Consider the following 27,555-nt stretch of genomic DNA (forward strand, 5'->3'; position numbering starts at 1 on the left):
GCCCCATCCTGTTCGTAAATGAAGTCGTTCGAATCAGTCTCCAACTTTGGGAAAAGAAAGTTCTCATGCGTACCGAAGTAAGCGCTTCCTCTCTTCCTGTAACAGTGTTCTCGCCCTATAAAAATAGACCATACACCTTTTCCCGTGAAACTGCGCAAAACAGATTAAATTTTGGGGAGCCCCTCTCATGTTGTCCGACTTCGTGTGGTTGTTCCGTATCCCATATTCTCACATTATGACGGTTCACATTTCTATTTAAATGGACTGTTGCCTCGTCATTAAACACTAAGTGAGGAAGAAATCTGTCATCCTCCATCTTACCAAGAACGAAATTACAGAACTCCACACATCGTTGTTTGTCACCTCCACGAAGAGCTTGCAGTAGCTGAATTTCGTGTAGTTTCATGTGTAAACGTCGACGCAACACGCGCTAGACGGACATCGGGGGCATGTTGAGCTGTCGAGCTACACGGCAAACGGATTTCTGCGGACTCCTTGAGGAACTATGGCGGATGAGTTCGACGTCTGCGTCAAATATTCGGGGTAGGCCGGCGATTTGCCTTTACACAAAACCTGTTTCTCGGAATTGTTCATGCCTTCGTTAAAAAATGGTTCAAATGGCTCTGAGCACTATGCGACTTAACTTCTGAGGTCATCACTCGCCTAAAACGTAGAACTAATTAAACCTAACTAACCTTAGGACATCACACACATCCATACCCGAGGCAGGATTCGAACCTGCGACCGTAGCGGTTGCTCGGTTCCAGATTGCAGCGCCTAGAATCGCACGGCCACTCCGGCCGGCATGCCTTCGTCTAATGCTGTAGGAGGATCCACCCCATACAGAGTCCAAAATCACGCTGAACAGTTATTACTGACCCACACTGCGCAAAACGTAGAACACTGAACGATTTCTGTTGTCCCGACATCATTTTTACTAGAATTGACGTGGGCGCACACTGCTGCTACCTATCGGAAACCATGTAAAACTCAAGAGTTTGCTCTTTCCAACAGTACGTTGTTACCACACGTATCTCAAATAATATAATAGGTATGATTTTTTTAAAAAATTGAGTGATTCTTTTTGATACACCCTGTAGTTTTGCAGAACAAGGAAGTGTTCCCTATCTGATATTGTCATGTTCTGCGAAGCACGGACGGAAATTTCAGCTAAACAAATTTTAATTTTTCGCCGTCTTTTCACTTCTTTCTATTCTCTGCCGCAGTCTAGTTTTGCCTCTGCTGCGAAGCTAATACAGAGTAAAAAAGCAGGGGACTTACTGAATGCTGGATCTTTTTTAACTTTATTTATCTGCCAGGCTCCGTGGGCCCATGTGACTCAAAGCTGCTTGGTTATGGAAACAGAACATATTTTACCGAATGCTCATTAGAAATACGATGGTTGGAAATTTCATAGTGTCAGCTGTTTATTTACAACCAAAAAAATGGCTCTGAGCACTATGGGACTTAACTTCTGAGGTCATCAGTCCCCTAGAACTTAGAACTACTTAAACTAACCTAAGGACAGCACAACTACCCATACCGAGACAGGATTCGAACCTGCGACCGTAGCGTACGCGCGGTTCCAGACTGTAGCGCCTAGAACCGCTCTGTCACCAAGGCCGGCTACAACTTAAAGTAGATAGATGTTTCAAAGCTTTACTGTCGTTCAAAGTAGTCAGTGTTTAACAGGGGTGGTTCTATGTGCCCTGACATCATCGTTGGCTTGGTTGACCGGAATGCCATCTTCAGTGCAGAACACGATCGTACAGACATCTGATTGACAGTTTGTACGATTATATCGTAAATTAGACACAGGACTTGGAAACAGCGGTATGTTGCTTCAATTTTGGTCACCTGCGTAGGTATGTGCTTCTCACTCCACTCGAAAGTCATACACCGACATGCAAGCCCAATGCCTCTACTATGAAATAGGTCTCGTGTCGCTGTCCGCTATGCTGCACGAGCAGAGCTACTGTCCTATCTTCGTCAACAGCGAGAAGTAATTGGGTCTTCCATATTTGTCAAAATATGTGAAGTGACATCTAAGGTTTCTGAGACGCCCTGCTAAACCAGCAGGACAAGACAAGTAGTAGGAATTGTGGAAGGGGGCCAGAATGAGCGGCTGTCAGTTACACTCCAAACTTAACACTTTAAAACATAACAGCGCAACTTCTAAGCTTGACTATCGACAGAAAACGTCTTTAATTCTAAAACGGCTGAAGGCCCATGTATTAAATACAACTGCTATAAATATGTTTTTTTTCTTTTTTGAGACAGAAGGCTCTGGGCTTTAAGTAGTACTTAAGGCCAAGCGACGTAAGACTTGACTAGTCAGATTAAGTTTTTTTTTAAGAGTGACTGAAGGCCGATAAATTTAAAACTACAATAACCTTTCAATAGGCAGAAGGCCCAAGCTTTATGATCAGTAAGAAACATTAATCCAAAACGGCTGAAGGCCTTTGTTTAAAAAATACTACAACCAATATTCCAAGGCAGAAGGCCCAAAGTTTTTAACCTTAAATAGTATTTAAAGCCCAAGCGATGTAAGATTTGATAAGCAAGAATCCAAAATTTTAAAGCGGTTGAAGGCCCTTCATTTTAAGAACAATTCAACTACGATAAATTTTCAACAGGCAGAAGGCCCACAGCTTTATCTTCCAAAAAGTAATACTTCATAAGCGGCTGAAGGCCGATGCTTTAAACAATACAATAAATTTTCCAACAGGCGGAAGGCCCAACTTTTATCTTCAGACAATGTAAGACTTGCCCAATTTAGAAAAAACTTACTTTTAAAACGGCTGAAGGCCTTTGATTGTAAAAACGCAATTAAAAAGCATACAAATTCCAACCACCAGCTATGAGCCATTAAAAATACACAATTAAACGCCAAAAAGAAAGGCAGCATAGGCAACGGCGCTCAGAAGTTTCCAGGGGGATGGGCTGCTCCTGAAACCTTAACGTTCGCTTAGGTGAGACAAGAAGTCGGCCCAACTATACTCGATGCGCCGGCAACACAACCAAGAGACAGTCAGGGACCCACCGACAAGACGACTTGCTAACCACCCTCCAGTATACGAGGATTCCAAAGTCAAAACGTTACAGACATAGCAGCCCACAACCAAAAATACATTAAGCTGTCAAAAAATACACACTATGACAGCGACAACAGGTGAGGAAAGGACACAGCCTGAATTTACGTCAGTGACCAGGCCAGGTAACCGGAACACTAACGGCCACAAGGCAGAAAATTCCGCAGCTGCACTTGAATTTCAAACCGACAAATATAGTTAATTCCACCACACGGCGGCTAAATCTTCATCAACTGGAACACTCGCTGTTGCTCCCAGGAATACCGCCAACAGCGAACCACTAACCAAGGGGACAATGTGAACAGACGTGGCATCGATAGTAAAATCACCATTCAAAAAATGGTTCAAATTGCTCTGAGCACTATGTGACTTAACTTCTGAGGTCATCAGTCGCCTAGAACTTAGAACTAATTAAACCTAACTAACCTAAGGACATCACACACGTCCATGCCCGAGGCAGGATTCGAACCTGTAGCGCCTAGAACCGCACGGCCACTCCGGCCGGCTCACCATTCAACATCCATGTCCCGGGTCGGTGAGCCACGAACCTCGTAGCACTCGGAACAGCCGCCACCCGCCCCGACACTGCGTAGAGACCGCCAGCAGGCCCGGCTGACCGCGCCGCAGAGACTTGTTTGCTGATGCGCTCCAACCGACCGACTGGCTGCACACCGCCAATCCGGAACAATAAACACCAGACCAAAGATGGTATACAGTGCAAATATCGATATACACCGCTGCTGCCACACGTAGAAACAGGAAGAACAACGGCATAACTGCAGCAACTGGGGGAAACCAAACGCAGAGTAACAGCCAAGTTTTAAGGCAACACATAAACCGGGGTCAGCACGGCTCGGTTTCCGAAGCTACGGTCGTCGTAAAGCGGCAACATAATCCCACGAAATGCGTTCTACATATAATAAGCGCCACCGAAAGTTGTATCTGAGTACCACAAATAGCTTTCGGAAGTTTGATACACCTCTGACCTACGGTACGGTAGAAATGGATAAAAGAAAACCGCTTTTCCCGCAGAACCTGCTGCCGGCGCGCCGCCCTCTGCACCAGTCGCTGGAGGACCCGGCGCCGCCCCCGGTGGCCGCCGCCCACCGGGACGCCGCCCCCGCCTCCTCCACGGAGGACCCCTCCCTGTCCGCCGTCTCCTCGGTGTCCCCCGCTGAAGACTTGGCGGCCAGCAGCGCCCTCTACAGCGAGCCCGCGGCCACCGAGGCGCTGACGTCGACGCCCGCCACGCCGGCCGCCACCAGCACCCAGGCCACCACTACCACCACCACCAGCACGACCACCACGACCACCACAACCACCACCACCCCTGCGCCGACCACTGCCGCCACCTCAACGGCTGCAGCGAGCGCCTCCAAGGGCAACGCAGATTCCACTGCAGGTCAGTCCGCAGTTGTCCAGCCGCTATCCTCCATACTTTCACTCGCTGGTCAGTTAGTTGCTTTTCCCTAGATTACTCTTCTCTCTGTGATTTTGCCCGTCGGCATGGTTATGAACGCATTTAGTAAGGTCAGTTTAAGGGGTGGCTGATAAGTCTGTTGATAATACAGGGTGTTACAAAAAGGCACGGCCAAACTTTCAGGAAACATTCCTCACACACAAATAAAGAAAAGAAGTTATGTGGACATGTGTCCGGAAACGCTTAATTTCCATGTTAGAGCTCATTTTAGTTTCGTCAGTATGTACTCCAATGTGATCAAATTGTTAATTTTCAAAATTAACATGTGTGGGCTGACGAGAATTCGCGCGCAATTGTGCAATCACATCATCAACACAGATTTTCTGTGAACGTTTGGGCAGGCATTGTTGGTGATGTCTTGATTAGGCCCCATGTTCTTCCACCTACGCTCAATGGAGCGCGTTATCATGATTTCCTACGGGATACTCTACCTGTGCTGCTAGAACATGTGCCTTTACAAGTACGACACAACATGTGGTTCGTGCACGATGGAGCTCCTGCACATTTCAGTCGAAGTGATCGTACGCTTCTCAACAACAGATTCGGTGACCGATGGATTGGTAGAGGCGAACCAATTCCATGGCCTCCACGCTCTCCTGACCTCAACCCTCTTGACTTTCATTTATGGGGGCATTTGAAAGCTCTTGTCTACACAACCCCGGTACCAAATGTAGGGACTGTTCGTGCTCGTATTGTGGACGGCTGTGATACAATACGCCATTCTCCAGGGCTGCATCCGCGCACCAGGGATTCCATGCGACGGAGGGTGGATGCTTGTATCCTCGCTAACGGAGGACATTTTGAACATTTCCTGTAACAAAATGTTTGAAGTCACGCTGGTACGTTCTGTTGCTGTGTGTTTCCATTCCATGATTAATGTGATTTGAAGACAAGTAATAAAATGAGCTCTAACATGGAAAGTAAGCGTTTCGGGACACATGTGCACATGACATATTTTCTTTCTTTGTGTGTGAGGAATGTTTCCTGAAAGTTTGGCCGTACCCTTTTGTAACACCCTGTATATCGAGCATCGATTTTTTTGCATCAGCTATCGACATACAGTATATCGGAGATTTTCTATCATGTGTTTTTTCGATATATCGGTATCCAGATGGCATTATCGTGTATTATATTTTAACTAATTTTAGAAAATACTAGAGACCAATTTTAAAATAAAATGAAAAGTGTCTAATGACAACAAAATTTCAACAAGATAAAATAAAACTTATTATACCCATGGCTTCCTCGGAGGATCGTAGGCGGAGCTCTACTCAGCTGCTATGAAGTCAACTGATGGTTATGAGTGCTGACCACGAGCTTAAATATGCAGAGGCTCCGCCTACTTCCTCTCACACTACTTCACAACTGCCAATCAGCGTTCATAATATGACGCCATCGTCAAAGTATAAAAGTAGGAAATACACTAATAACATAAAATTGATTCATTTAAAACGTCTGATTAACAGATAGGTAGTATGTGTAAAACTTATTTATATTTTAGATAAAAACGGTAAACTTCGATGTGTGTCCTCTATGGGCAACCTTAATACTATTACAGTGTCAGTTAAATCAAAGATGTAAAAGTCCTTGGAGTTGTGGTATATATCGATTATACCGAGTCGCCTACATCACAATTGCACCTTTTATGGATGTTGCAGAATCGTCTTACTTTAACTGTAGTTTTCATAGCAATATTCTTTATAACGGTAGGGTAGCAGCCAAGAGTACGTTCCGCACTATGTATGTCTGATTAACGGATGAGACCGCTGATTAAATATTTAGAACTCATCGATCTAATAGTTTTTATAATAATCAATCTCAATTTAATAAAAATTTTATATGTTGTATAGCATATTTTTCATTCATAGCTTTTGCCATGGGTATAACTAATCTTATATCTTAAAACAAAAGAGTGCCGATATTTTATTTAACATATTTCTTTCGCAATTTTCGATGAATATTTGAAGTTTTCTGTTAAATCGTAGTGGAACAAAACTTTACTATCGCTGTCTGGACGAGTCTTACTACTTTTTGAGCTTTCATCACGTCCAATCTTTCTTCTTGACTGTGTGAAGCAAGTATAGATGACACAAATGAAGAAATCCGATTGCGATGGTGATGGTATGAATGGAATAACAAGATATCCCATGTGATTTACATTTGGTGTATTTTTTTTTCAAGCTGTAACCTTTTCGGATGTGTTTAATATTACATCTGGAACTGTACATTTCTATAAATCTGTACAATAATGAGGAAGTCCAGAATAGTTAGAAAAAAACATTGCTGAATGCAATTTGATTTTTCGCACCAAACACAAAGAAGAATCATAATACCTCTTCATATATGTTTGAATCTGCTACTAACGGTAGTATACGTTTTCCTGTTATTCAAATGTTGATATAAAAAAGAAAATAGTAGGGGGATTTCGAGAAAAGTAACTTGACAAATTTAGTGCACAGTTGTAACACACATTAAAATCCATGGAACATTTATTAGAAGTTTATTTATTTATTTATTTCTCTGATACCGTATTCATTGTTGTTGTAAGCCGGTCGCTGTGGCAGAGCGGTTCTAGGCGCTTCAGTCTGGAACCGCGCGACAGCTATGGTCGCAGGTTCGAATCGTGCTTCGGGCATGGATGTGTGTGATGTCCTTAGGTTAGTTAGGTTTAAGTAGTTCTAAGTTCTAGGGGACTGATGACCACAGATGTTAAGTCCCATAGTCCTCAGAGCCATTTTGTTGTTGTTGAGGTCTTCAGTCGAGGGTCTGATGCAGCTCTCCATGCTACTCAATCCTGTGCAGGCTTCTTCATCTCCGAGTAACTACTGCACCCTACATCCTTCTGAATCTGCTTAGTGTATTCATCTCTTGGTCTCCCACTACGATTTTTACCCTCCGCGCTGCCCTCCTATACTACCTATATTAGTGATCCCTTGATGCCTCAGAACATGTCCTACCAACAGATCCCTTCTTCCAGTCAACTTGTGCCACAAATTCCTCTTCTCCCCAATTATGTTCAGTACCTCCTCATTAGTTACGTGATCTACCCATCTAATCTTCGCCGGCCGAGGTGTCCGAGCGGTTCTAGGCGCTACAGTCTGGAACCGCGCGACCGCTACGATCGCAGGTTCAAATCCTGCCTCGGGTATGTATGTGTGTTAGTTACGTTTAAGTGGTTCTAAGTTATAGGGGAATGATGACCTCAGAGGTTAAGTCCCATAGTTATCAGAGCCATTTGAACCATCTAATCTTCACCATTTTTCTGTAGCACCATATTTCCAAAGCTTCTATTCTCTTTTTGTCTTAACTAGTTATCGTCTGTGTTTCACATCCACTCATGGCTACACTCCATAAAATACTTTCAGAAAAGACTTCCTGACGCTTAAATCTATACTCGATGTTAACAAATTTCTCTTCTTCCGAAACGCTTTTCTTGCCAATGCCAGTCTACATTTGATATCCTCTCTGCTTCGATCATCTTCAGTTATTTTGCTCCCCAAACAGCAAAACTCATCTACTTCTTCAAGGGTCTCATATCCTAATATCATTCCCTCAGCATCACCCGACTTAATTCGACTACATTCCATTGTATTCATTTTGCTTTTGTTGATGTTCATCTTACATCCTCCTTTCAGGACACTGTCCATTCCGTTCAACTGCTCTTCCAGGTCATTTGCTGCCTGTGACACAATTATAATGTTTTTGGCAAGCCTCAAAGTTTTTCACTCTTCTCCATGGATTTTAATTCCTACTCCATTTTTCTTTTCTTTCCTTTACTGCTTGCTCAATATACAGATTGAATAACATCGGGGATAGGCTACAACCCTGTCTCACTACCTTCCCAACCACTGATTCCCTTACGTGCCCCTCGACTCTTATAACAGCCATCTAGTTTCTGTACAAATTGTAAATAGCCTTTCGCTCCCTGTGTTTTACCCCTGGCACCTTCAGTTTTTGAGAGTATTCCAGTCAACACTGTCAAAGGCCTTCTCTAAGAAAAATATTCGTTAAGAAATAAGAAACTCAGTTTTTTTCAAGCGGTCTTTCCACCCTGTTAACGATCGTACGTGCACGTATAAAAAATGTGTCTCTAATTTTGCTCTACACTACAACATATTCAAAGCCCTTCAAAAGCGAAGTATATCCGATGGGTAGGTTCAATTGTCTGGACGGTTGGAATCCATGCAGCCGAGTGCACCAGCTGGATTAAAAAATAATTTTTAACCCAATTAGTGTGCTATTTCTTCACGTGGGCAACAGTAGCTGGAACTGATGAAGAAAAATCTCAATGACCAGATTGGTTTTTGCGGGGGATGGAGACATGTAAGGGGGAAATGCTGACGTAATCGGCGGTCGGCGCTACCAACAGAAACTGAAACGTTTAGCTCCACCACTACAAATGCTATGTCGCTGGTGTTTACAGAAATGGAAAAACAGAACAGTCCACATGAGGTGTTCCAGACAAATCCGATATGTGACGAAATAGAACGACGAACCCGTTGGACACCTATTATTGTGCCACTTACATGCAGTTACCACTGTTAGCCAAGCATGAATGTGCATCGTTTTCCTTTCAGTTCTTACTGTGAGGGGGATAAGCAGGCTGCTAGCCTGTTGATGTACATAATATATAATAATATATTAGTACTTAAATATACAGCTGTTAAGGTGACAGTATATTTACAATGTTGCAGCGTATATATATATATATATATATTGCTTGTTCGTCGATATTTTCTTCCGTCGATATACAGATATTTTATCCGATGTGTCGATGGCTCGTAATGAATTTTCTTTAAATATCGATGTATCGGGTGCCCGATACTTTTAAAAATAGCAACAGTCGTAGTGGCCTCATGCTCTTCCTGTCACATCACCGTTAGCTCTGTAGACAGTATTTGTGTACCCCAACGGCACAAAAGAAGAGAACGAAAGTTTTCTAAATGTTTGCGAAATCGTGTTACTGAGACGGCACTTGTGCACCAGCCCGGTATGTGGGATGCGGAAAACTGCCAAAAAACCACTTCCATATCGATCAGCACAGCGACCCCCGCTGCTAATGCGCGTGGGCGGATTCGATTCGGAGCCGGCGCATCTCCCCGACCCGCAAGCGGTGATTAAGGCTTACGGCTATCCGGTGGGAATGGCATAAACCACCCGGTTAAAACGGATACCGGTGTTTTGCTCTGAGTAACCAGTATTTTTTGGCAGTTATTTGGCATCGGTTATAACAGGAGTTCTTTATTTCTTGCTAATTATTACTATTATCCAGTTTTAAAATGCAACTTTTTACATTTTCCAGTACCCCAAGATTACACATGAAATTTGATTTTCATCCTCCGTTTTTGTCTATCTGTCCATAAATTTTCTTCAACATTTCTTCTACAATAGGATCCCAACTTGTAATATGTTTCTGTAATTTTTTCAGTATCTATATTGACACGACTCGCTTTGCCCTTTGATGTTTTTGCGCCCCACTGTATCTGTGTAGAATCTACATCTACATCAAGATCCACACTCCGCAAGCCACCTGACGGAGTGTGGCGGAGGGTACCTTGAGTATCACTATCGGTTCTCCCTTCTATTCCAGTCTCGTACTGTCCGTGGAAAGACAGATTGTCGGTATGCCTCTGTGTGGACTCTAATCTCTCTGATTTTATCCTTATGGTCTCTTCGCGAGATATACGTAGGAGGGAGCAATATACTGCTTGACTCCTCGGTGGAGGTATGGTCTCGAAACTTCAACAAAACTTATTAGGTAAATGTAAAAAATTATTTAAGCGAATAAACAATATTAAATCGTGTCCCTTACCATTGTTTAGTCCGCAGCTCGTGGTCGTGCGGTAGCGTTCTCGCTTCCCGCGCCAGTGTTCCCGGGTTCGATTCCCGGCGGGGTCAGGGACTATCTCTGCCTCGTGATGACTGGGTGTTGTGTGATGTCCTTAGGTTAGTTAGGTTTAAGTAGTTCTAAGTTCTAGGGGACTGATGACCGTAGATGTTAAGTCCCATAATGCTCAGAGCCATTTGAACCATTTGAACCATTGTTTATGTCAATTCAGGTGGCACTGTGCTGGCAGGTACGAAGGTTTCCAATACGTAACGAAACCCATTTTGTTTTCTCAAAGCAGGTAGGCTTTATTTGCGATTTCAATGCACTATATTATTCCCTATTCTTTTGGCTAAAGAACCATATTTTCAACATAATTTCCGTTCAGTGCAACGGTATAGGCCATCTTACTGGGAGGGCCTGTTTGCCCGCGTGGTACCACTCTACAGGTGGACGTCGGAGGCAATGTTTTACTGCATCAATAACCTCCCAATCATCCATGTACTGCTTCCTTCATTGAACCAGAGAGATGGAAGTCGAAAGATTCGGGATATAGGGTAGGTGAGGAAGAACAATCAATTGAAGTTTTGTGAGCTCCTCTCCGGTGAACAGGTTTGTGTGAATCCAGTTGAGCAGCGATATGTTTGATTTTCATCCGTCGAATGAGCGTGTCCGCACGTTCCAGCAATCCTAGGATCACAGGTGCGTGCAGCCTGTCGACACGTGGCTGATTTGCGCGATCTGCTTGCGATGATGACAGACGCCGCGCCCAACGACTCACCGTTCTTTTGTTTACTTCTACGTCACCGAAGACATTCCGCAAGCGGCTATGACTATCTGCGATGCTCTGGTTTTCCGCCAAAAGAAACTCGGATGACAGCTAGCTGATTCGAACGCACCTTCATTACAGACGCCATTTTGAACGGTATATATAGCACCGACAGCTACCAAAATGGCTCTGAGCACTATGGGACTTAACGTCGGAGGTCATGAGTCCCCTAGAACTTAGAACTACTTACACCTAACCATCCTAAGGACATCACACACATCCATGCCCGAGGCAGGATTCGAACCCGCGACCGTAGCGGTAGCGCGATTCCAGACTGAAGCGCCAAGGACCGCTCGGTCACAAGGGCCGGCCGCCAGCTACCGGGACTTCAAGAAACTATAGCGGCTGAAGCTGGAAACTTCCAAGATTTCCCACATCAAATTTTGCATTTGTTCAACCGAAAGTGGTCGAGAAAAAAAATGTGTTGCAATACATATTCACCGCCTCTCGTACATTAAGGTCCATCCTTAACATTGTTTACGTCATGTAGTAATGTGGCAACAAAATTAATTTTATATTGTTCTAGTCGTAGATTAATTTTGTGGTTTCCATACTTTATTGCTGTAAAAACTGGTAATGCAAATCTTACTCTCATAAACTGATTCAGTTCGGATATTTTAAATTTGTATTTTAGATAGGTATCAGACTGAAGTTTCGTCAACTCGCCCAGAATACTAACAGTGGCAAGACAATGCTAAGCCATGTTTGCAAGTAAACAATGCGTATTCTTAAGAATAAAATTTTGGATAGAATTTACGATTTTTAACACATGACATTGCTCCAGAAATATTTGAAAAGAAATCTTATTAGAAAGGACGATGGATGTTCGTGAAGTATCCTATTTCTGAGATTTTATTCGAACTTTACTGAACAATTCCTCGAAATAACAAACTTTACCGTTATTCACAGCTTCAGTTACACAGTCCCAGGATCTTTTCGTCTGCGCCACTGGACTGGTCTCATCATATTTCACTTCACGGTTATATTCGATGCAGTGCCCGTTGGCAGCTCGTTTGCTTGGCTGTTTGTCTGGTGTGTCGGTACGTTTATCGCACATTTCCTCGATGTTCTGACAGCCTGCCACACGTACGCTGTGCCACAATCGCATACGCAGTCGGAGACTAATCTAGAATCCCTTATCTACCATATACTGGCCCAGAGGAAACCACTCAGCCTACAAGATCCGGGCAATCGCAGAGGGTGGGACTATTGGTAGTTGGGAGCTCCAACGGTAGGCGCGCTTTGGGGCCTCTTAGGGACTTTGCTGAAAAGGAGGCTAAGAAAACCAATGTGCACTCCGTGTCCATACTGGGTGGAGTCATTCCAGATGTGGAAAGGGTCCTCCCGGATGCCATGTGCCGGCCGGAGTGGCCGAGCTGTTCTAGGCGCTACAGTCTGGAACAGCGCGACCGTTACGATCACAGGTTCGAATCCTGCCTCGGGCGTGGATGTGTGTGATGTCCTTAGGTTAGTTAGGTTTAAGTAGTTCTAAGTTCTAGGGGACTCATGACCTCAGGAGTTAAGTCCCATAGTGCTCAGAGGCATTTGAACCATTTTATAGTGGAATGATTTTTGACGTTACCGCATGGGCAAATAACAAAAGACAACTAAATTAATTATTTAATTAGCGATATCGTTGAAATTAAAAGAAGATGTCAGGAAATGTGACAAGTAATTAGTCGCAAGAGAAGAATACTGATGATGCTTAATAATTCAAAAGGGACACGGTGATGTAACACAAAGATGCAATGCGCTGCAATTTATCAGTAATATTGAACTCTAACATTCGGAATTGACATTTGCATAGTGAGTTTGCTCAAAGCTCTGGGAATACCATACCAAAAGATAATGTGGGGATTTTTCACAAAGGAAATTCTTTTGTATACTGCTTTTGCTAACTGGAGCAACGGATATCTACACCTTAGCCTATAATGAGGTGCTGTATAAGTTCAGCATCAACAGAAAAGGACGGGCGTGGTAAAGAAATAACTGACTGTCTGTGCAGCGTGTTTGACTGTTATAGGTACAAACGAAGGCAATGAAACAAGCAAATAATCCTAATAAACATAGCTCCGGAAACCGATGGGTTTCCTGATGTGGCGTATTGCGACTGACTGTATGAATACTTTTTAACAGAATGGCGGGGAATCAAGGCTGCAGATATGCCCTTGAGAACAAACACATTGCAACAGGTGTTCCACATAGTGCTCATTTCCACGAAGGTGAGCTTCAGCATGTCTCCACATTGATGCCTGTACACGCTCAAAAATCCCAGAAATAAAAGTTCCTGGCATATTAAAACTCTGTGCCGAACAGAGATTAGATCTCGAGGATTTTGCCTTTCGTGGGCAAGTGCTCTACAATCTGAACTTCCCAAGCACGACTCACGACCCGTCCTCACAGCTTGACTGACTCCATTTCCTCGTCTCCTACCTTCCAAAAAGTCACAGAATTTTTTAAATGAACACACCGCCAGTTGACTGTAGTGTTGTTTATTTAAGTACGGCCCAGATTTCGGCCTATTATGCCATTTTCAAGTGATTGTGTCATTAACATATATTGCAGTACATCATGCTCAAAATTGACCATGTCCTGCAATATATGTTAATGACATAAACTCAATGACTTTAAAATGGCATAAAAGTCCGAAACCTGAGTCGTAATTAAATAAACAACAACACGATCAAACGGCGGTGTGTTTGTTTAAAATTTATTGTACGGTTGTTGCTCAGCAACATCAAAAACTGTTCACAGAAGTTCTCCTGCGAAACTTCTGGGTCTAGTAGCTCCGGAAGAAAGAATATTGTGAAGACATGACGTAGCCACAGCCTGAGGGATGTTTCCAGAATGAAATTTTCAATCTACAACGGAGTATGTGCTGATACGAAACTTGCTGGGAGATTAAAACTGTGTGCCAGGCCGAGGCTCGAACTCGGCACCTTTGTCTTTCGTGGACATGTGCTCTACACACTGCGGCTACACAATGTCACCGCAATGCCGTTTCTCCCAGAAGTGCCAGTCCCGCAAGTATTGTGCAGAGCTTCTGTGAAGTTTGGAGAGTAAAAGATGAGGTACTGGCAGAAGTAAAGCTGTGAGGACGGGTCGTGAGTCGTGCTTGGAGAGCTCAGGTGGTAGGCCACTTGCTTGCAAAAGGCGAAGGTCTCGTTTTCCAGTCTCGGTCCGGTACACTGTCGTCGAAACGCTATTTGCTAGTACTTACGTACACTAATTATGATACAAATGCCGGGATGGTTCCTCTGAAAGGGCACGGCCGACTTCCTTCCCTAATCCGATGAGACCGATGACCTCGCTGTTTGGTCTCTTCCCCCAAAAAACCAACCAACTAATTATGATAAAATCAAAAAATGACAGTTTATCACTTTGTAATTTGCACCTCATTTGCGGTGTTTCGAAATGATTGTAGTCTTGGACATTCACGCCGTGGTCTCTGGGTAGCGTCTTTGATTAATAATCAAAACGTCCTCAGTCCCGGGTTCGAACCCCGCCACCATTTAACTTTTGATTAATAATCAGCACTGGCGACCGAAAACTTTCACCATAAAAGGTCATCCTCGTTCTGCCAACAGTCTTGCCAAAGAAGGAGGAGAAGTGGGACTGGGAAACTGTCACTAAGAGCAGAACCATCAGTAATGATCAACGGCATGAAGATGCAGAAAACATTGGAAACCACTGCAAAGACGCATAATGTGTAATCACAGGAAATGTGACCTGTAACTGAAAAGTGTCATGATGATCTCTCCACTGGCATAAGATTCCGGAATAGTCCCCCATTCGGATCGCCGGGAGGGGACTGCAAGGGAGAGGTGGTAACAAGAAGAAGATAAATAACCGACGAAGTCGTGGAATGTCAGAGTCTCGAACGCGGTAGAGAAGTTAGCAAATGTGACAGGGGAAATGCAAAGGCCCAATCCAAATATGACGGTCGTCAGTGAAGTGAAATGGAAAGAAGGATATCTGCTCAGAAGAGTATAGGATAATATCAGCAGCAGCAGGAGGTGGTATAGGGAGTAGAGGAATGTAGGGGAGAGTGTGTCACTGTGAACAGTTCAGTGATTGGGTTGTCTCATCAGAATCGACAGCAAACCCACACCGACAACAATAGTTCAGGGATATTGGCCAACGCCGCAAGCTGAAGATGAAGAGACAGAGAAAGTATATGAGAATACTGAACGAGTAATTCAATACGAACAGCGTGATGAAAATCTAATAGTCACGGTGGAAAGGAATGCAGTTGTAGGGGAAGGAGTAACAACAGGTTACGGGAGAGTATGGGCTCGGTGTTAGAAATGAGAAAAACTGAGTTCTGCAACAGATTTAAGCTAGTAATAGCGAATACTCTCTTCAGGAATCACAGGAGGAGGAGAGACACTTGGAACAGGTCAGGGGATACGGGAAGACTTCAGATAGATTACATCATGGTTAGGCACAGACACGGAAGTATTACGGAATGAAGAGATACGCTTGAAGTTCTGTAAGGCTATAGTTACTGCGATAAGGAATCGCTTAATAGGCAATTCAGTTGAAAATAAATGGACATCTCTAAAAAGAAGTTGGCAAGAAAAACGTAGGTACAAAGAAGGTAACTGCGAAGAAACTAAGAGTAACAGAAGAAATGTGCATTTTCAACTTCTCGTGGCGTAATGAATAGTCCATTAAGTTTCGGGCATGCAGCCGCGCAAATAAAATTGCATGCATGCCGGAAATTTAATGGACTAACAGAAGAAATGCTTCAGTTAATCGATGAAAGAAAGAAGTACAAAAATGTTCAGGGAAATTCATGAACACAGAAATACAAATCGCTGAGATAGGGAAGGTAAGACGAAATGGCTGAAATTGAACAAGAAAGGTTTGCCCAAAGGAATGACTCAGCATATAAACGTCAAAACAATATTCGGTGAAATTAAAAGCAAGGGCATATTATTAAGAGTGCAATCGGAATTACACTGTTAAATACAGAGGGGAGAGGGGATAGATGGAAAGGGTACATTAAAGGCCTCTATGAGGGGGAACACTAGTCTGAGGTGATAGAACGAGAAATAGGAAATACAGGAGTAATAGGGGATCCAGTATTAGAATCAAAATTTTAAAAAGCCTTAGAAGACTTGAGATCAAATAAGGCAGAAGGGATAGATAACATTCCACATCAAAATATTTAAAACCATTGGGGAAAGTGCAACAAACCACTATTTACGTTGGTATGTAGGATGTATGAGTCCGGCGATACACCATCTGACTTTCGGAAAAATATCATCCACACGGTTCCGAAGAATGCAAGAGATCACAAGAGCGAGGAATCGTACAATAAGCTTAACAGGACATCAAAATAATGGTTCAAATGGCTCTGAGGACTATGGGACTTAACATCAGTCACCAAGGACTACTTAAACCTAACTAACGTAAGGACATCACACACATCCATGCCCGAGGCAGGATTCGAACCTGCGACCGTAGCGGTGACGCGGTTCCAGACTGAAGCGCCTAGAACCGCACGGCCACACCGGCCGGCCAGGACATCATGTATCCAGTTTGCTGACAAGAATAATACACAGAAGTATGGAAAAGAAAATTGAGGATGTGTTAGATGACGACCATTTTGTCTTTAGGAAATGGAATGAGCGTGTGGCATTGTAGGCTAGAGGCCCCATCCGGGGAATATCGGCCGCCAAGTGCAAGTCTTATTACAGTCGACGCCACATTGGGCGACTTGCTCGTCGATGGGGATGAAATGATGATGACAACACAACACCCAGTCCACGAGCGGAGAAAATCTCCAACCCGGCCAGGAATCGAACCCAGGCCCGCTGCATGGGAGGCAAGCACGTAACCACCAAGCTAACCAGGCGGACTGGCTGTAGGAAAGGTAAACGCACCGGAGAGGCAGTTCTGAGGTTGCGGCTGATAATGGAAACAAGACTAAAGAAAAATCAAGACACGTTCATAGGATTTGTCGACATGGAGGAAGAGTTCAATAGTATCGAATGGTGCAACATGTTCAAAATTCTGAGGAAAACAAGGGTAAGCCTTATGGAGAGACGGATAGTTTACAATATGTACGAAAGCCAAGAGGGAATAATAAGACAGGGACACTGAGAACGAAATGCTCGGATTAAAAAGGGTGTAGGACAGGGATGTAGTGTGTCCCTCCTACTGTTCAATCTATACGTCGAAGAAGGAATAATGGAAATAAAAGAAAGGTTCAGGCGAGGAATTAAAATTCAAGGTGATATCAATGATACCATTCGCTGATGACATTGCTGTCCTCAGTGGAAGTGAAGAAGAATTATATGATCTGCTGAAAGGAATGGACAGTGTAAGAGTACAGAATATGGATCGAGAGTAAATCTAAAATAGTCGAAAGTAATGAGAAGTAGCAGAAATGAGAACAGCAAGAATAATCTTAACATTAGGATTGACAGTCCCGAAGAAAATGAAGTATTCTGCTACCTAGGCAGCAAAATAACCAATGAGGGACGGAGCAAGGAGGACATCAAAAGCAGATTAACATTGGCAAAAAGGGGATTCCTGACCAAGAGATGTCTACTAGTATCAATCATAATTTGAGGAAAAAATTTCTGAGAATGAACGTTTGGAACACAGTATTGTATGGCAGTGAAACATGGACTGTGGGAAAAGAGGAACATAAGAGAATCGAAGCATTTAAGACGTGGTGCTACAAAAGAATGTTGAAAATTAGGTGGACTGATAAGATAAGGAATGAGAAGGTTCTGCACAGAATCGGAGAGGAAAGGAATATATGGAAAACACTGATAAGAAGAAGGGACAGGATGATAGGACATCTGTTAAGACATGAGGGAATGACTTCCACGGTAGTAGAGGGAGCTGTTGAGGGTAAAAATTGTAGAGGAAGACAGCGATTTTTAATATACAGTGTGTCCCAGAAAGAATGACCCGATTTTAAATAGAATTATTTATTAGGAAGAAGGACTTAACACCAACAAATTGCATACTAAATTACTCAGAAAATACAGAAGTTTATAAAAGTTGTAACGTACCCTCTCTTGGTTCAAATGGCTCTGAGCGCTATGGGACTTGACATCTATGGTCATCAGTCCCCTAGAACTTAGAACTACTTAAAGCTAACTAACCTAAGGACATCACACAACACCCAGTCATCACGAGGCAGATAAAATCCCTGACCCCGCCGGGAATCGAACCCGGGAACCCGGGCGTCGGAAGCGAGAACGTTACCGCACGACGACGAGCTGCGGACTGTACCCTCTCTGTTATGTTATTGTTGTTTTGTGTTATTGTAGTTGTAGAGATATGAAATTATTGTAGCGTTTGGCTTAGTCAGCCGTACTTCTGAATTTTTGACATTAAATGGAGCCTGAAGCTTGCGTAAAAAATACTTCGCGTGAAGTGCGATTTGCGGCATAAACAAAAATTAATCGCGGAGATGCAATACACTGAATATTAACAGAAGAGCTTTAGAACAATGCGCACGACTGACGAGACACATTCAGAGGGTACGTACAATCGCGTGCGAGTGGTTGCGATCTGATGAGAAAGATCTATCTTAATTTTTTTTCGTAAAATAATTACATCGTAACACACTCGGAGATTGCGAACGTACAATAAGGGTAGAGGCACGTATTTTCTATCATTCCCCGTGGCCTGGGTAAAAGAATTGCAATTATTTAACTTTAAGAATATTTCTTTTTCAATCGGACTCCTATTTTTATACGAAAAGGAAGATTGCAGGTTCTGAATGTCTCGGCAAAAACACATCGAAATTAATCTTAGCGGCCAGCAAAGGAAAGTAGTGAGCACGATCACGTACCTCTATTGTTGAGCAGCGCCGTCGTAAAGATCGTCGCCTCCATCTAAAATTCGCCTTCTCGAATTAACAGAATAATTTGTACTCCATTGGTATGGGACTTAAGGCTTGATCTTGACAGAAATTATAAAACACATTTTTCATCATTTAACACACACATAGATATGAAATTATACACTACGTCTTTACGCCAGCACATCAGAACAAAAAGTAGTTAATACTAGAAGTAATAAAAGAATCTCGAAATTAGTCCTTTGTCTATCAAGGATAAAACAGTTTTGCACAGTATTCCTCTGGTATGACAGTCGAACAAATTTTCTTATTGTATCTTTGAGATTAAATTACACCATTTTTTTAGCTCCTTTTCAAATTCGATCATAAATGTTCAATATGTGCCCCATTGGCTGCACGGACGACATCTAGCCGATAGCTGAATTCATCCCAAACTGAGTGAAAGGTGTCTTCTGTCACTAATGTTATAGTAGTTGATATTGTGGTTTTTAGTTCATCAGTGTGACGATGTAGGGGAGGAACGTAAACACATTATTTAATATATTCCCACAGGAAGAGATCACATTGTGTTATATCAGGGGATCTAGCAGGCGAAGAGTGTAAAGCCTGGTCTCACGTTCCTGTACGCCCTATCCAATGTTGAGGCACTTTGGCACGTTGTTGTGCCAGTGCGGCGGTGCTCCTTCTTGCAGATAGCTGAAATTGTCAGAGTCAAGTTGTGGGAATAACCGGTTCTGTCGCATTGCAAGATGTGATTGTCCTGTCACGGTTTCTTCCTCAAAAAAAGTAGGGTCCATAAACCTTGCTTTGCGAAACAGCACAAAAAACATTCACTTTTGGTAAATGACGTTCGTGTTCAATTGTTTCATGAGGATTTTCGAGCCCCCATGTATGCACATTATGACGGTGAACGTTACCGCTAATATGGAATGGTGCCTCATCGCTGAATATCAACCGTGACATGAAAGTGTCATCTTCCATGTCCTCTAGAATAGCATTGCTGAAGTCCACTCGCTTCACTTTGTCAGCATGTCGAAGAGCTTGTGCCAGTTGTAATCGGTATGGTTTGAGGACCAAACGACGCCGTAACACACTCAAGTTCTCGGCTAGCACGACGCGTAGACTTGCAGGACTCCGCTCAAATATCAAATGCTCGTCGGATTTGTTCCACTGTTGTTCAGAAACGCGGGGCCGGCCAGGACTTGTGCCTTTACAGAGGCACCCTGTGTCTTCAAACTGGTTATACCACCATCGAATGGTGTTTGGTGATGATGGTTTAAAACGAAATCGAGTATGAAACGCCCGCTGAACTGCGATTACTGATTGAGTACGACTAAATTCAACAACAGAATACACCTTCTGTTGTGCGGACGCCATATTGCGCAAGACTGGCTGCACACTCCAGGTCAGCGCTCTTAGCGACATCTAGCAAATTTCCTCTGAAACTCTAGACCATACCGATTACAACCAGCGCTCTATCAGTTACCAAGTGATATTTGTCTCAATATTATTACAAGTTAAAATCGGGTCAATCTTTTTGGGACACTCTGTATATCGAGCAAATAATTGAGGATGTAGGTTGCAAGTGCTACTCTAACAAGGTAACCCCCCATCGCACCCCCCTCAGATTTAGTTATAAGTTGGCACAGTGGATAGGCCTTGAGAAACTGAACACAGATCAGTCCAAAAACCAGGAAGAAGTTGTGTGGAACAATGAAAAAAAAAAGCAAAATATACAAACTGAGTAGTCCATGCTCAAGATAGGCAACATTAAGGACAGTGCCACTTGTGTAGTGCTGTGGTCCTGTGGTTAGTATGAGCAGCTATCGAACGTAAGGTCGTTGGTTCAAGTCTGCCCTCGAGCGAATATTTTAATTTTTTATTTTCAGACAATTATCAAAGTTCAGACACACACACAATCAACTTCGCTCTCCAAAGTTCGAGGACATGTTCAGATTTGCTTGGACATATGCAGGATTTGACGGTGTACACACAGAAAAATTTGAAAACGTTAAAAACATATGTTTTGACAGATCACAGGGAAAACTGTGCGACTGTGAAACTGTTGCACTCATTTGTTGCAGTTTATGAGACAAACTTGTGATTTCATCACTTTTTTGGGAGTGATTATCACATCCACAAGAAAACCTAGATCGGGCAAGGTAGAAGAATCTTTTTACCCATTCGCCAAGTTTACAAGTTAGGTGGCTCGACAACATATTCCTGTCATGTGTCGTATAGAATATATCAGACGTGTTTTCCTGTGAAGGAATCGGTTGACCTATGACCTTGCGATCAAATGTTTTCGGTTCCCATTGGAGAGGCACGTCCTTTCGTCTACTAATCGCACGGTTTTGCGGTGTGGTCGCAAAACATAAACTTATTACAGTGAACAGAGACGTCAATGAACGAACGGACAGATCATAACTTTGCGAAAATAAAAAATTAAAATTTTCAGTCAAGGGAAGATTTGAACGAAGGACCTTTCGTTCCACAGCTGCTCACGCTAACCACGAGACCACGGCGATCCTGAACTCGCATTGTCCTTTATGTTGCATATCTTTGACATGGACTACACAGTTTGCATATTTTACTTGTTTTTTTCATAGTTCCACACAACTTCTTCCTGTTTTCTCGATTGATCTGTGTTCAGTTTTTCAATGCCTATCCACTGTGCCAACTTATAACTAAATCTGAGGGGGGTGCGATGGGGAGGTTCCCTTGTAAGATGAAGAGGTTGGCACAAGAAAGGAATTTGTGGCGGGCGTCAGAAGATTGACGACAAAAAAAAGAAAGCCTTTTAACATGATGCTTGCCGTGGCGCAAACCATGGAGAACAGCGAGTACTGCAGCAGCTACCGAGCAGCGCTGCTGCACGCCGCTGGCAGCCAGCTCTGCCGATGGGGCAGTGATGTCGCTGCCAGAGTACTGGCTGCTCTTCATGTTTTTCCGTCCATGTTAATACAGTACATGCCTATAGACAGTATAATGCAGTAGACTAATTCTGAATCGCTCTATCGAGTGTGCACATAAAACTGCGCATTAAAAACCATTTTGCTCGTAATGGGGAAAAAACCGACGATTTCCGTCCACACTGGGTGTAGTGTAAAAGTCTTGACGAGTAGCATTTCTTTCGGCTGACGCCGGCTATAGATTTCAAAAACAAAATTGCAGATACAGTTCGGATACCAAGTGTATATGAAATTTTAAGACATTATAAGGGTGTAATATCCAGTACATCTGTCACACAGTTTTGATGTTTACTATCATCAACAGAAATTCCGTGGAAGTTGGTACAATATTACAGAAATTTTTATGAATTTTCTCATATCTTTCTTTTTAATAATCATTATAGTTGCCTCTTGGTTGTTAATACCCTAAGAGATAAGCTACTCGATTTGTATTAGGTTATTGTAATGGGAAAAGGGTATAATAGACACATATCATAGAAAAATGCAAGAAAACTCTATTACATGCAGCTGGGACCAAAACTGGCGCCCAAATAAATTTTGAAAACATTTTAAAATTCGCTTGAAAGCAGAAATTATTACAATTAGGAAATTAGAAAAAACATAGAAATAGTGAAAAAGTAGGAATGGTTACAATAATTAGTAGAATTCGAAGAATTGTAGGAGAGCAGCATTGAGTATTTATCTGACAACAATGCTTTATAAAACGTAACTGTTACACGTTATTTGTAAATATCAAATGGCTAATATAGACTAAAGAGTACGGTATTTGATAAATGTGGATAGTGTATATATAAGATATATATTTAGCCCTGTGGTACACACGCCTTCTTCAGTGGACAGTTATTAATGTCGCTTGTTTGTCGTTTTCGTTGTGCTGAGGCTGCAAACGCACACATTCCAGTACCAAACTTGGTAGCATCAATGGCCAGAGTATGGAGTGCATGATTTCCATGCGTCACAGCGCCCCCGTACAGTTCCAATTATAGCCACTAGGTGCCGTGATTAGTCATCGTGATTCACAGTCTCACACACCTGACCAGTCGCAGTGCACTTTAAATGAAACAACAAGTTTACTGTTACCAGTCGCCGTTTCATTTATCTCCACGACGCGTTTCAAAGGTTTAAACCTCCATCATCAGATGCATTTAAGTTAGTTAGTATGACATTTGTGTGTGTGTTGTGTTACGATTTTTTGGAGGAACTTGTGGCACTGTTTAGTGGAGAAACAAGACACTATTTCAGAACATGGTTTTGGGTTTCTTCTGACAAAAAATTAAACTTATATCTAACGGTAAACATAAAATAAGTAAAACAGAGTACCTCCAATAGTAACAGGTTCCTTTCGCTGTCACAACACACATCACATGTATACTGTCATATTTGTAAACAAATACGGCCTCTGGAAACTGCTGGGTGCAAGGTTCGTATAGCAGAAGACAAGACGTTATCGCAAAGGGCAAAGAATATATATCGTAACAACAATATTACAGAATAATTTTTTTAAAGGATTTGGAGGTGTTAGATGTTTGTTTTGAGGTGTGGAATGCATGTGTTGGAATAAATACTTCAGGTGGCATATCAATCCGATTTTGAGAATTTAAAACAGATTTAACTTCATACTCGTTCATACAATCAGGTGAAATTCTAAAATGGCTTAAACTTCATACTTGTTTATAAACTTTACAGATTTTAAGCATAATAATCATATTGGCTACAGCGGTGAAATTATACATACATAATTTTGATTGGGATTAATAGATAGATATGAAAGGCTAGAGGCAGAAAGAGAGGAAGAGAAAGGGGAAGTGTGTGTGTGTGTGTGTGAGAGAGAGAGAGAGAGAGAGAGAGAGAGAGAGAGAGAGAGGGTGGAAAGAGTGATTGTATGAGAGCAAACTTCACATGGCAAGGGGTCTTAAGATTATATCTGTTACATATATTAGCCACCCCCTCTCTCTCACACACACTTTTTCACATATATTAATATATGTAACAGATATAATCTTAAGACCCCTTGCCATGTAAAGTTTGCTCTCATACAATCACTCTTTCCATCCTCTCTCTGTCTCTCTCTCTCTCTCTCTCTCTCGCACACACTTCCCCTTTCTCTTCCTCTCTTTCTGCCTCTAGCCTTTCATATCTATCTATTAATCCCAATCAAAATTATGTATGTATAATTTCACCGCTGTAGCCAATATGATTATTGTACTTAAAATCTGTAAAGTTTATAAACAAGTATGAAGTTTAAGCCATTTTAGAATTTCACCTGATTGTATGAACGAGTATGAAGTTAAATCTGTTTTAAATTCTCAAAATTGGATTGATAGTCACCTGAAGTATTTATTCCAACACATGTATTCCACACCTCAAAACAAACATCTAACACCTCCAAATCCTTTAAAAAAATTATTCTGTAATAATGTTGTTACGATATATATTCTTTGTACTTTGCGATAACGTCTTGTCTTCTGCTATACGAACCTTGCACCCAGCGGTTTCCAGAGGCCGTATTTGTTTACAAATATGACAGTATACAGGTGATGTGTGTTGTGACAGCGAAAGGAACCTGTTACTATTGGAGGTACTCTGTTTTACTTATTTTATGTTTACCGTTAGATATAAGTTTAATTTTTTGTCAGAAGAAACCCAAAACCATGTTCTGAAATAGTGTCTTGTTTCTCCACTAAACAGTGCCACAAGTTCCTCCAAAAAATCGTAACACAACACACACACACATGTCATACTAACTAACGTAAATCCATCTGATGATGGAGGTTTAAACATTTGAAACGCGTCGTGGAGATGAATGAAACGGCGACTGGTAACAGTAAACTTGTTGTTTCATATAATGTCAATAACAGTCACGGTAAAGCCTAACCTAAAATGTTCGCATTTAAGCGCAGTGCACTTGTTGACGTATCAACATGAGCTTGGACAAGAGGAGCAGGGCATTACTGGTGTAGCCCTGTTATCAAAATCTCTGTTCGAGAATATTGCCGGCTGAAAGGACTGCGGTAGGGTCCTCTTTTCCACGAAGAGGTTCGACTCAACTGGAGATCTGGGCGTCGTCTGGGAAGAGGCCCCCGACCGGTTGCACCACAGTTGGTTGATGAAATCGCTGTTGGTATGGCAGACAATGTTGCGCGCAGTTCCCGACCGTTAGGCAGTGCACCTGCTGTGTCAAAGACGACAGTTCAAGATCCCGGAAGGTGCTTCGAACCATTCTGAAATGGTTTCCGTACAAGACCCGTATCCTACAGCAGCTTACACCACAGGACGCACAACGACGTGTTGGCTTCGTTCTCCACTTTCTCGCAAGGATTGAAGTTGACGAGGGCTGGCCCTGGACCTTCCTATGGACAGACGAAGCTCAATTTCTTCTGACAGGTGAGGTGAACACACAAAATTGCCGGGTGTGGGGATCTTCACCTCCAGTGATTATGCATGAAGATCCTCTGTGTGGTGAACGTGTCACCGTGTGGTGTGGCTTCACGGCTTCGTTCATCATTGGCCCATTCCTTTTTGAACAGGTGGGCGCTCAACAACTAAAGACGTGCAGTATGACTGGCCATCGCTACTGCAATATCCTTCGCCAGCATGTCAAGCCTGCCCTGCAGGAGAGTGACGCATGGAACTCAACCGTTTTCATGCACCTCGCTCGTGAAGTTAACCTGCTTCTCCGAAACGCATTTGGAAACGATCGAATTATCAGCCGATCGTTTCCAAATGCCTGGCCGGCACGATCACATGATCTGACTCCATGTGATTTCTGGTCGTGGGGCTGTCTGGAGGACAGAGTTTACCAGGGGAACATTCACACGTGTGCTGATCCGAAGCGCAGCATATCAAGAGAGGTAGCCAGCATACCTACAGACATGCTTCGTTCTACTGTGCAGAATGCAACCCTGCGCTTTAGACCCTCCTGAACACTGATGGCCGCCATATTTGTAGCACTAATAGTATCGGTATGTAATGATATGATATACCGCAGCATTACATTAAAAGTTCTTCAATTGAATTGATTCTGCATTATTTCTCTTCCTCACATCCTTGACATTAATGTCCGCAAGTTTGGTATTGCTACGGTAATTAGTTTCCGCGTTATAACTTGTTAAAGAAAAAGCACTCCGTCTTCAGGCCACAAGTGGTCCATCGGGACAATCCGACCGCCGTGTCATCCTCAGATGAGGATGCGGAAAGGAGGGGCTTGTGGTCAGCACACCGCTCTCCCGGTCGTTATGATGGTTTAACTTGTTAAAGAGGGAAAGTTTAATTTTAACCACCCAGTATATCCACTTGTTTGCTGTTACCACCCAGCCCTCTGTTTCTCAAGTGTAAAAATAACGCTGCTGCCACTCGACCATGCCTTCAGACCTCTCTGCTGCATAATAGTAGTTCAAAACTCCTTTACAACCGCTTCAAGAATCGTATTCCACAACGTAGATGCTTACTGGTTTTGTGTCCCACGTACAGGAGGCGGCGCTGTGACGGAGGCGGTGGTGCACTTCGATGAGGCAGACAACGGCACTGACGGGGGCGGCGTAGATGCGGCGGACATTGACGACGCAGAAGTCGACGGCCCCGGGGACGGTGGGCGTGGCCGCGGCTCCGGCAAGCCGAGCACCTGGCTGGAGTCCAGGTGGCCGTTCGGAGACGCATCCGCCTACTTCGAGTGGACGGTGAGTACCCAGCATGCCGTCTTGTACTACGCTGAAGAGACAGGTACATCTGCATAATATCGTGTAGAGCCCCCGCGAGTACACAGAAGTCCCGCAACGCGACGTGGCGTGGACTCGCCTAATTTCTGTAGTGCTGGAGGGAACTGACACCATGAATCCCGCAGGGCTGTCTATAGATCCGTAAGAGCACTAGAGGGGTGGAGATCTCTTCTGAACAGCACGATATGCTCAATTATGTTCATGTCTGGGGAATCTGGTGGCCAGCGAAAGAGTTTAAACTCAGAAGATTGCTTCTGGAGCCACTCCGTAGGAATTCTGGACGTGCGGGGTGTCGCATTGTCCTGCTGGAATTGCCCAAGTTCTTCGGAATGCACAATCGACATGAATGGATGCAGGTGATCAGACAGTATGCTTACGTACGTGTTACCTGTCAGAGTCGTATCTGGACGTATAAGGGGTCCAATATCACTCCAACTGCATACGCTCCACACCATCTCAAAGCCTCCACCAACTTGAACAGTCCGCTGGTGGCATGCACAGTCCATGGATACATGAGGTTGGCTCCATACCGCACACATCCATCCACTCGATAGAATTTGAAACGAGACTCGTCCGACCAGGCAACATGTTTCCAGTCATCAACAGTCTATTGTCGGCGTAAATCTTTGTGCCGTGCAGTCATCAAGGGTACACGAGTGGACCTTCAGCTCAGAAAGCCCATATCGATAATGTTTCGTTGAATGGCTCGCACGTTAACACTTATTGATGGCCCAGCATTGAAATCGGCAGCAATTTGCGGAAGGGTCGCACTTTTGTCAGGTTGAACGATTCTCTTCAGCCGTCGTTGG

General features: G+C 43.3%; 1 protein-coding gene across 2 annotated transcripts in view; it reads left to right on the plus strand.

Annotated features, from left to right (window-relative positions):
* LOC126424862 (uncharacterized) overlaps nt 1–27,555 on the plus strand; it is a 544,468-nt gene that overhangs the window by 231,001 nt on the left and 285,912 nt on the right. For both annotated transcript variants that reach the window (XM_050087676.1, XM_050087677.1), the window contains exons 4-5: nt 4,125–4,494; nt 26,502–26,707. In XM_050087676.1, coding sequence (XP_049943633.1) covers nt 4,125–4,494; nt 26,502–26,707 — 576 coding nt within the window. The remainder of the gene's footprint in view (nt 1–4,124; nt 4,495–26,501; nt 26,708–27,555) is intronic.

This window comes from Schistocerca serialis, chromosome 10 (genome assembly GCF_023864345.2).
Source record: "Schistocerca serialis cubense isolate TAMUIC-IGC-003099 chromosome 10, iqSchSeri2.2, whole genome shotgun sequence".
NCBI classification, from domain to species: Eukaryota; Metazoa; Arthropoda; class Insecta; order Orthoptera; family Acrididae; genus Schistocerca; species Schistocerca serialis.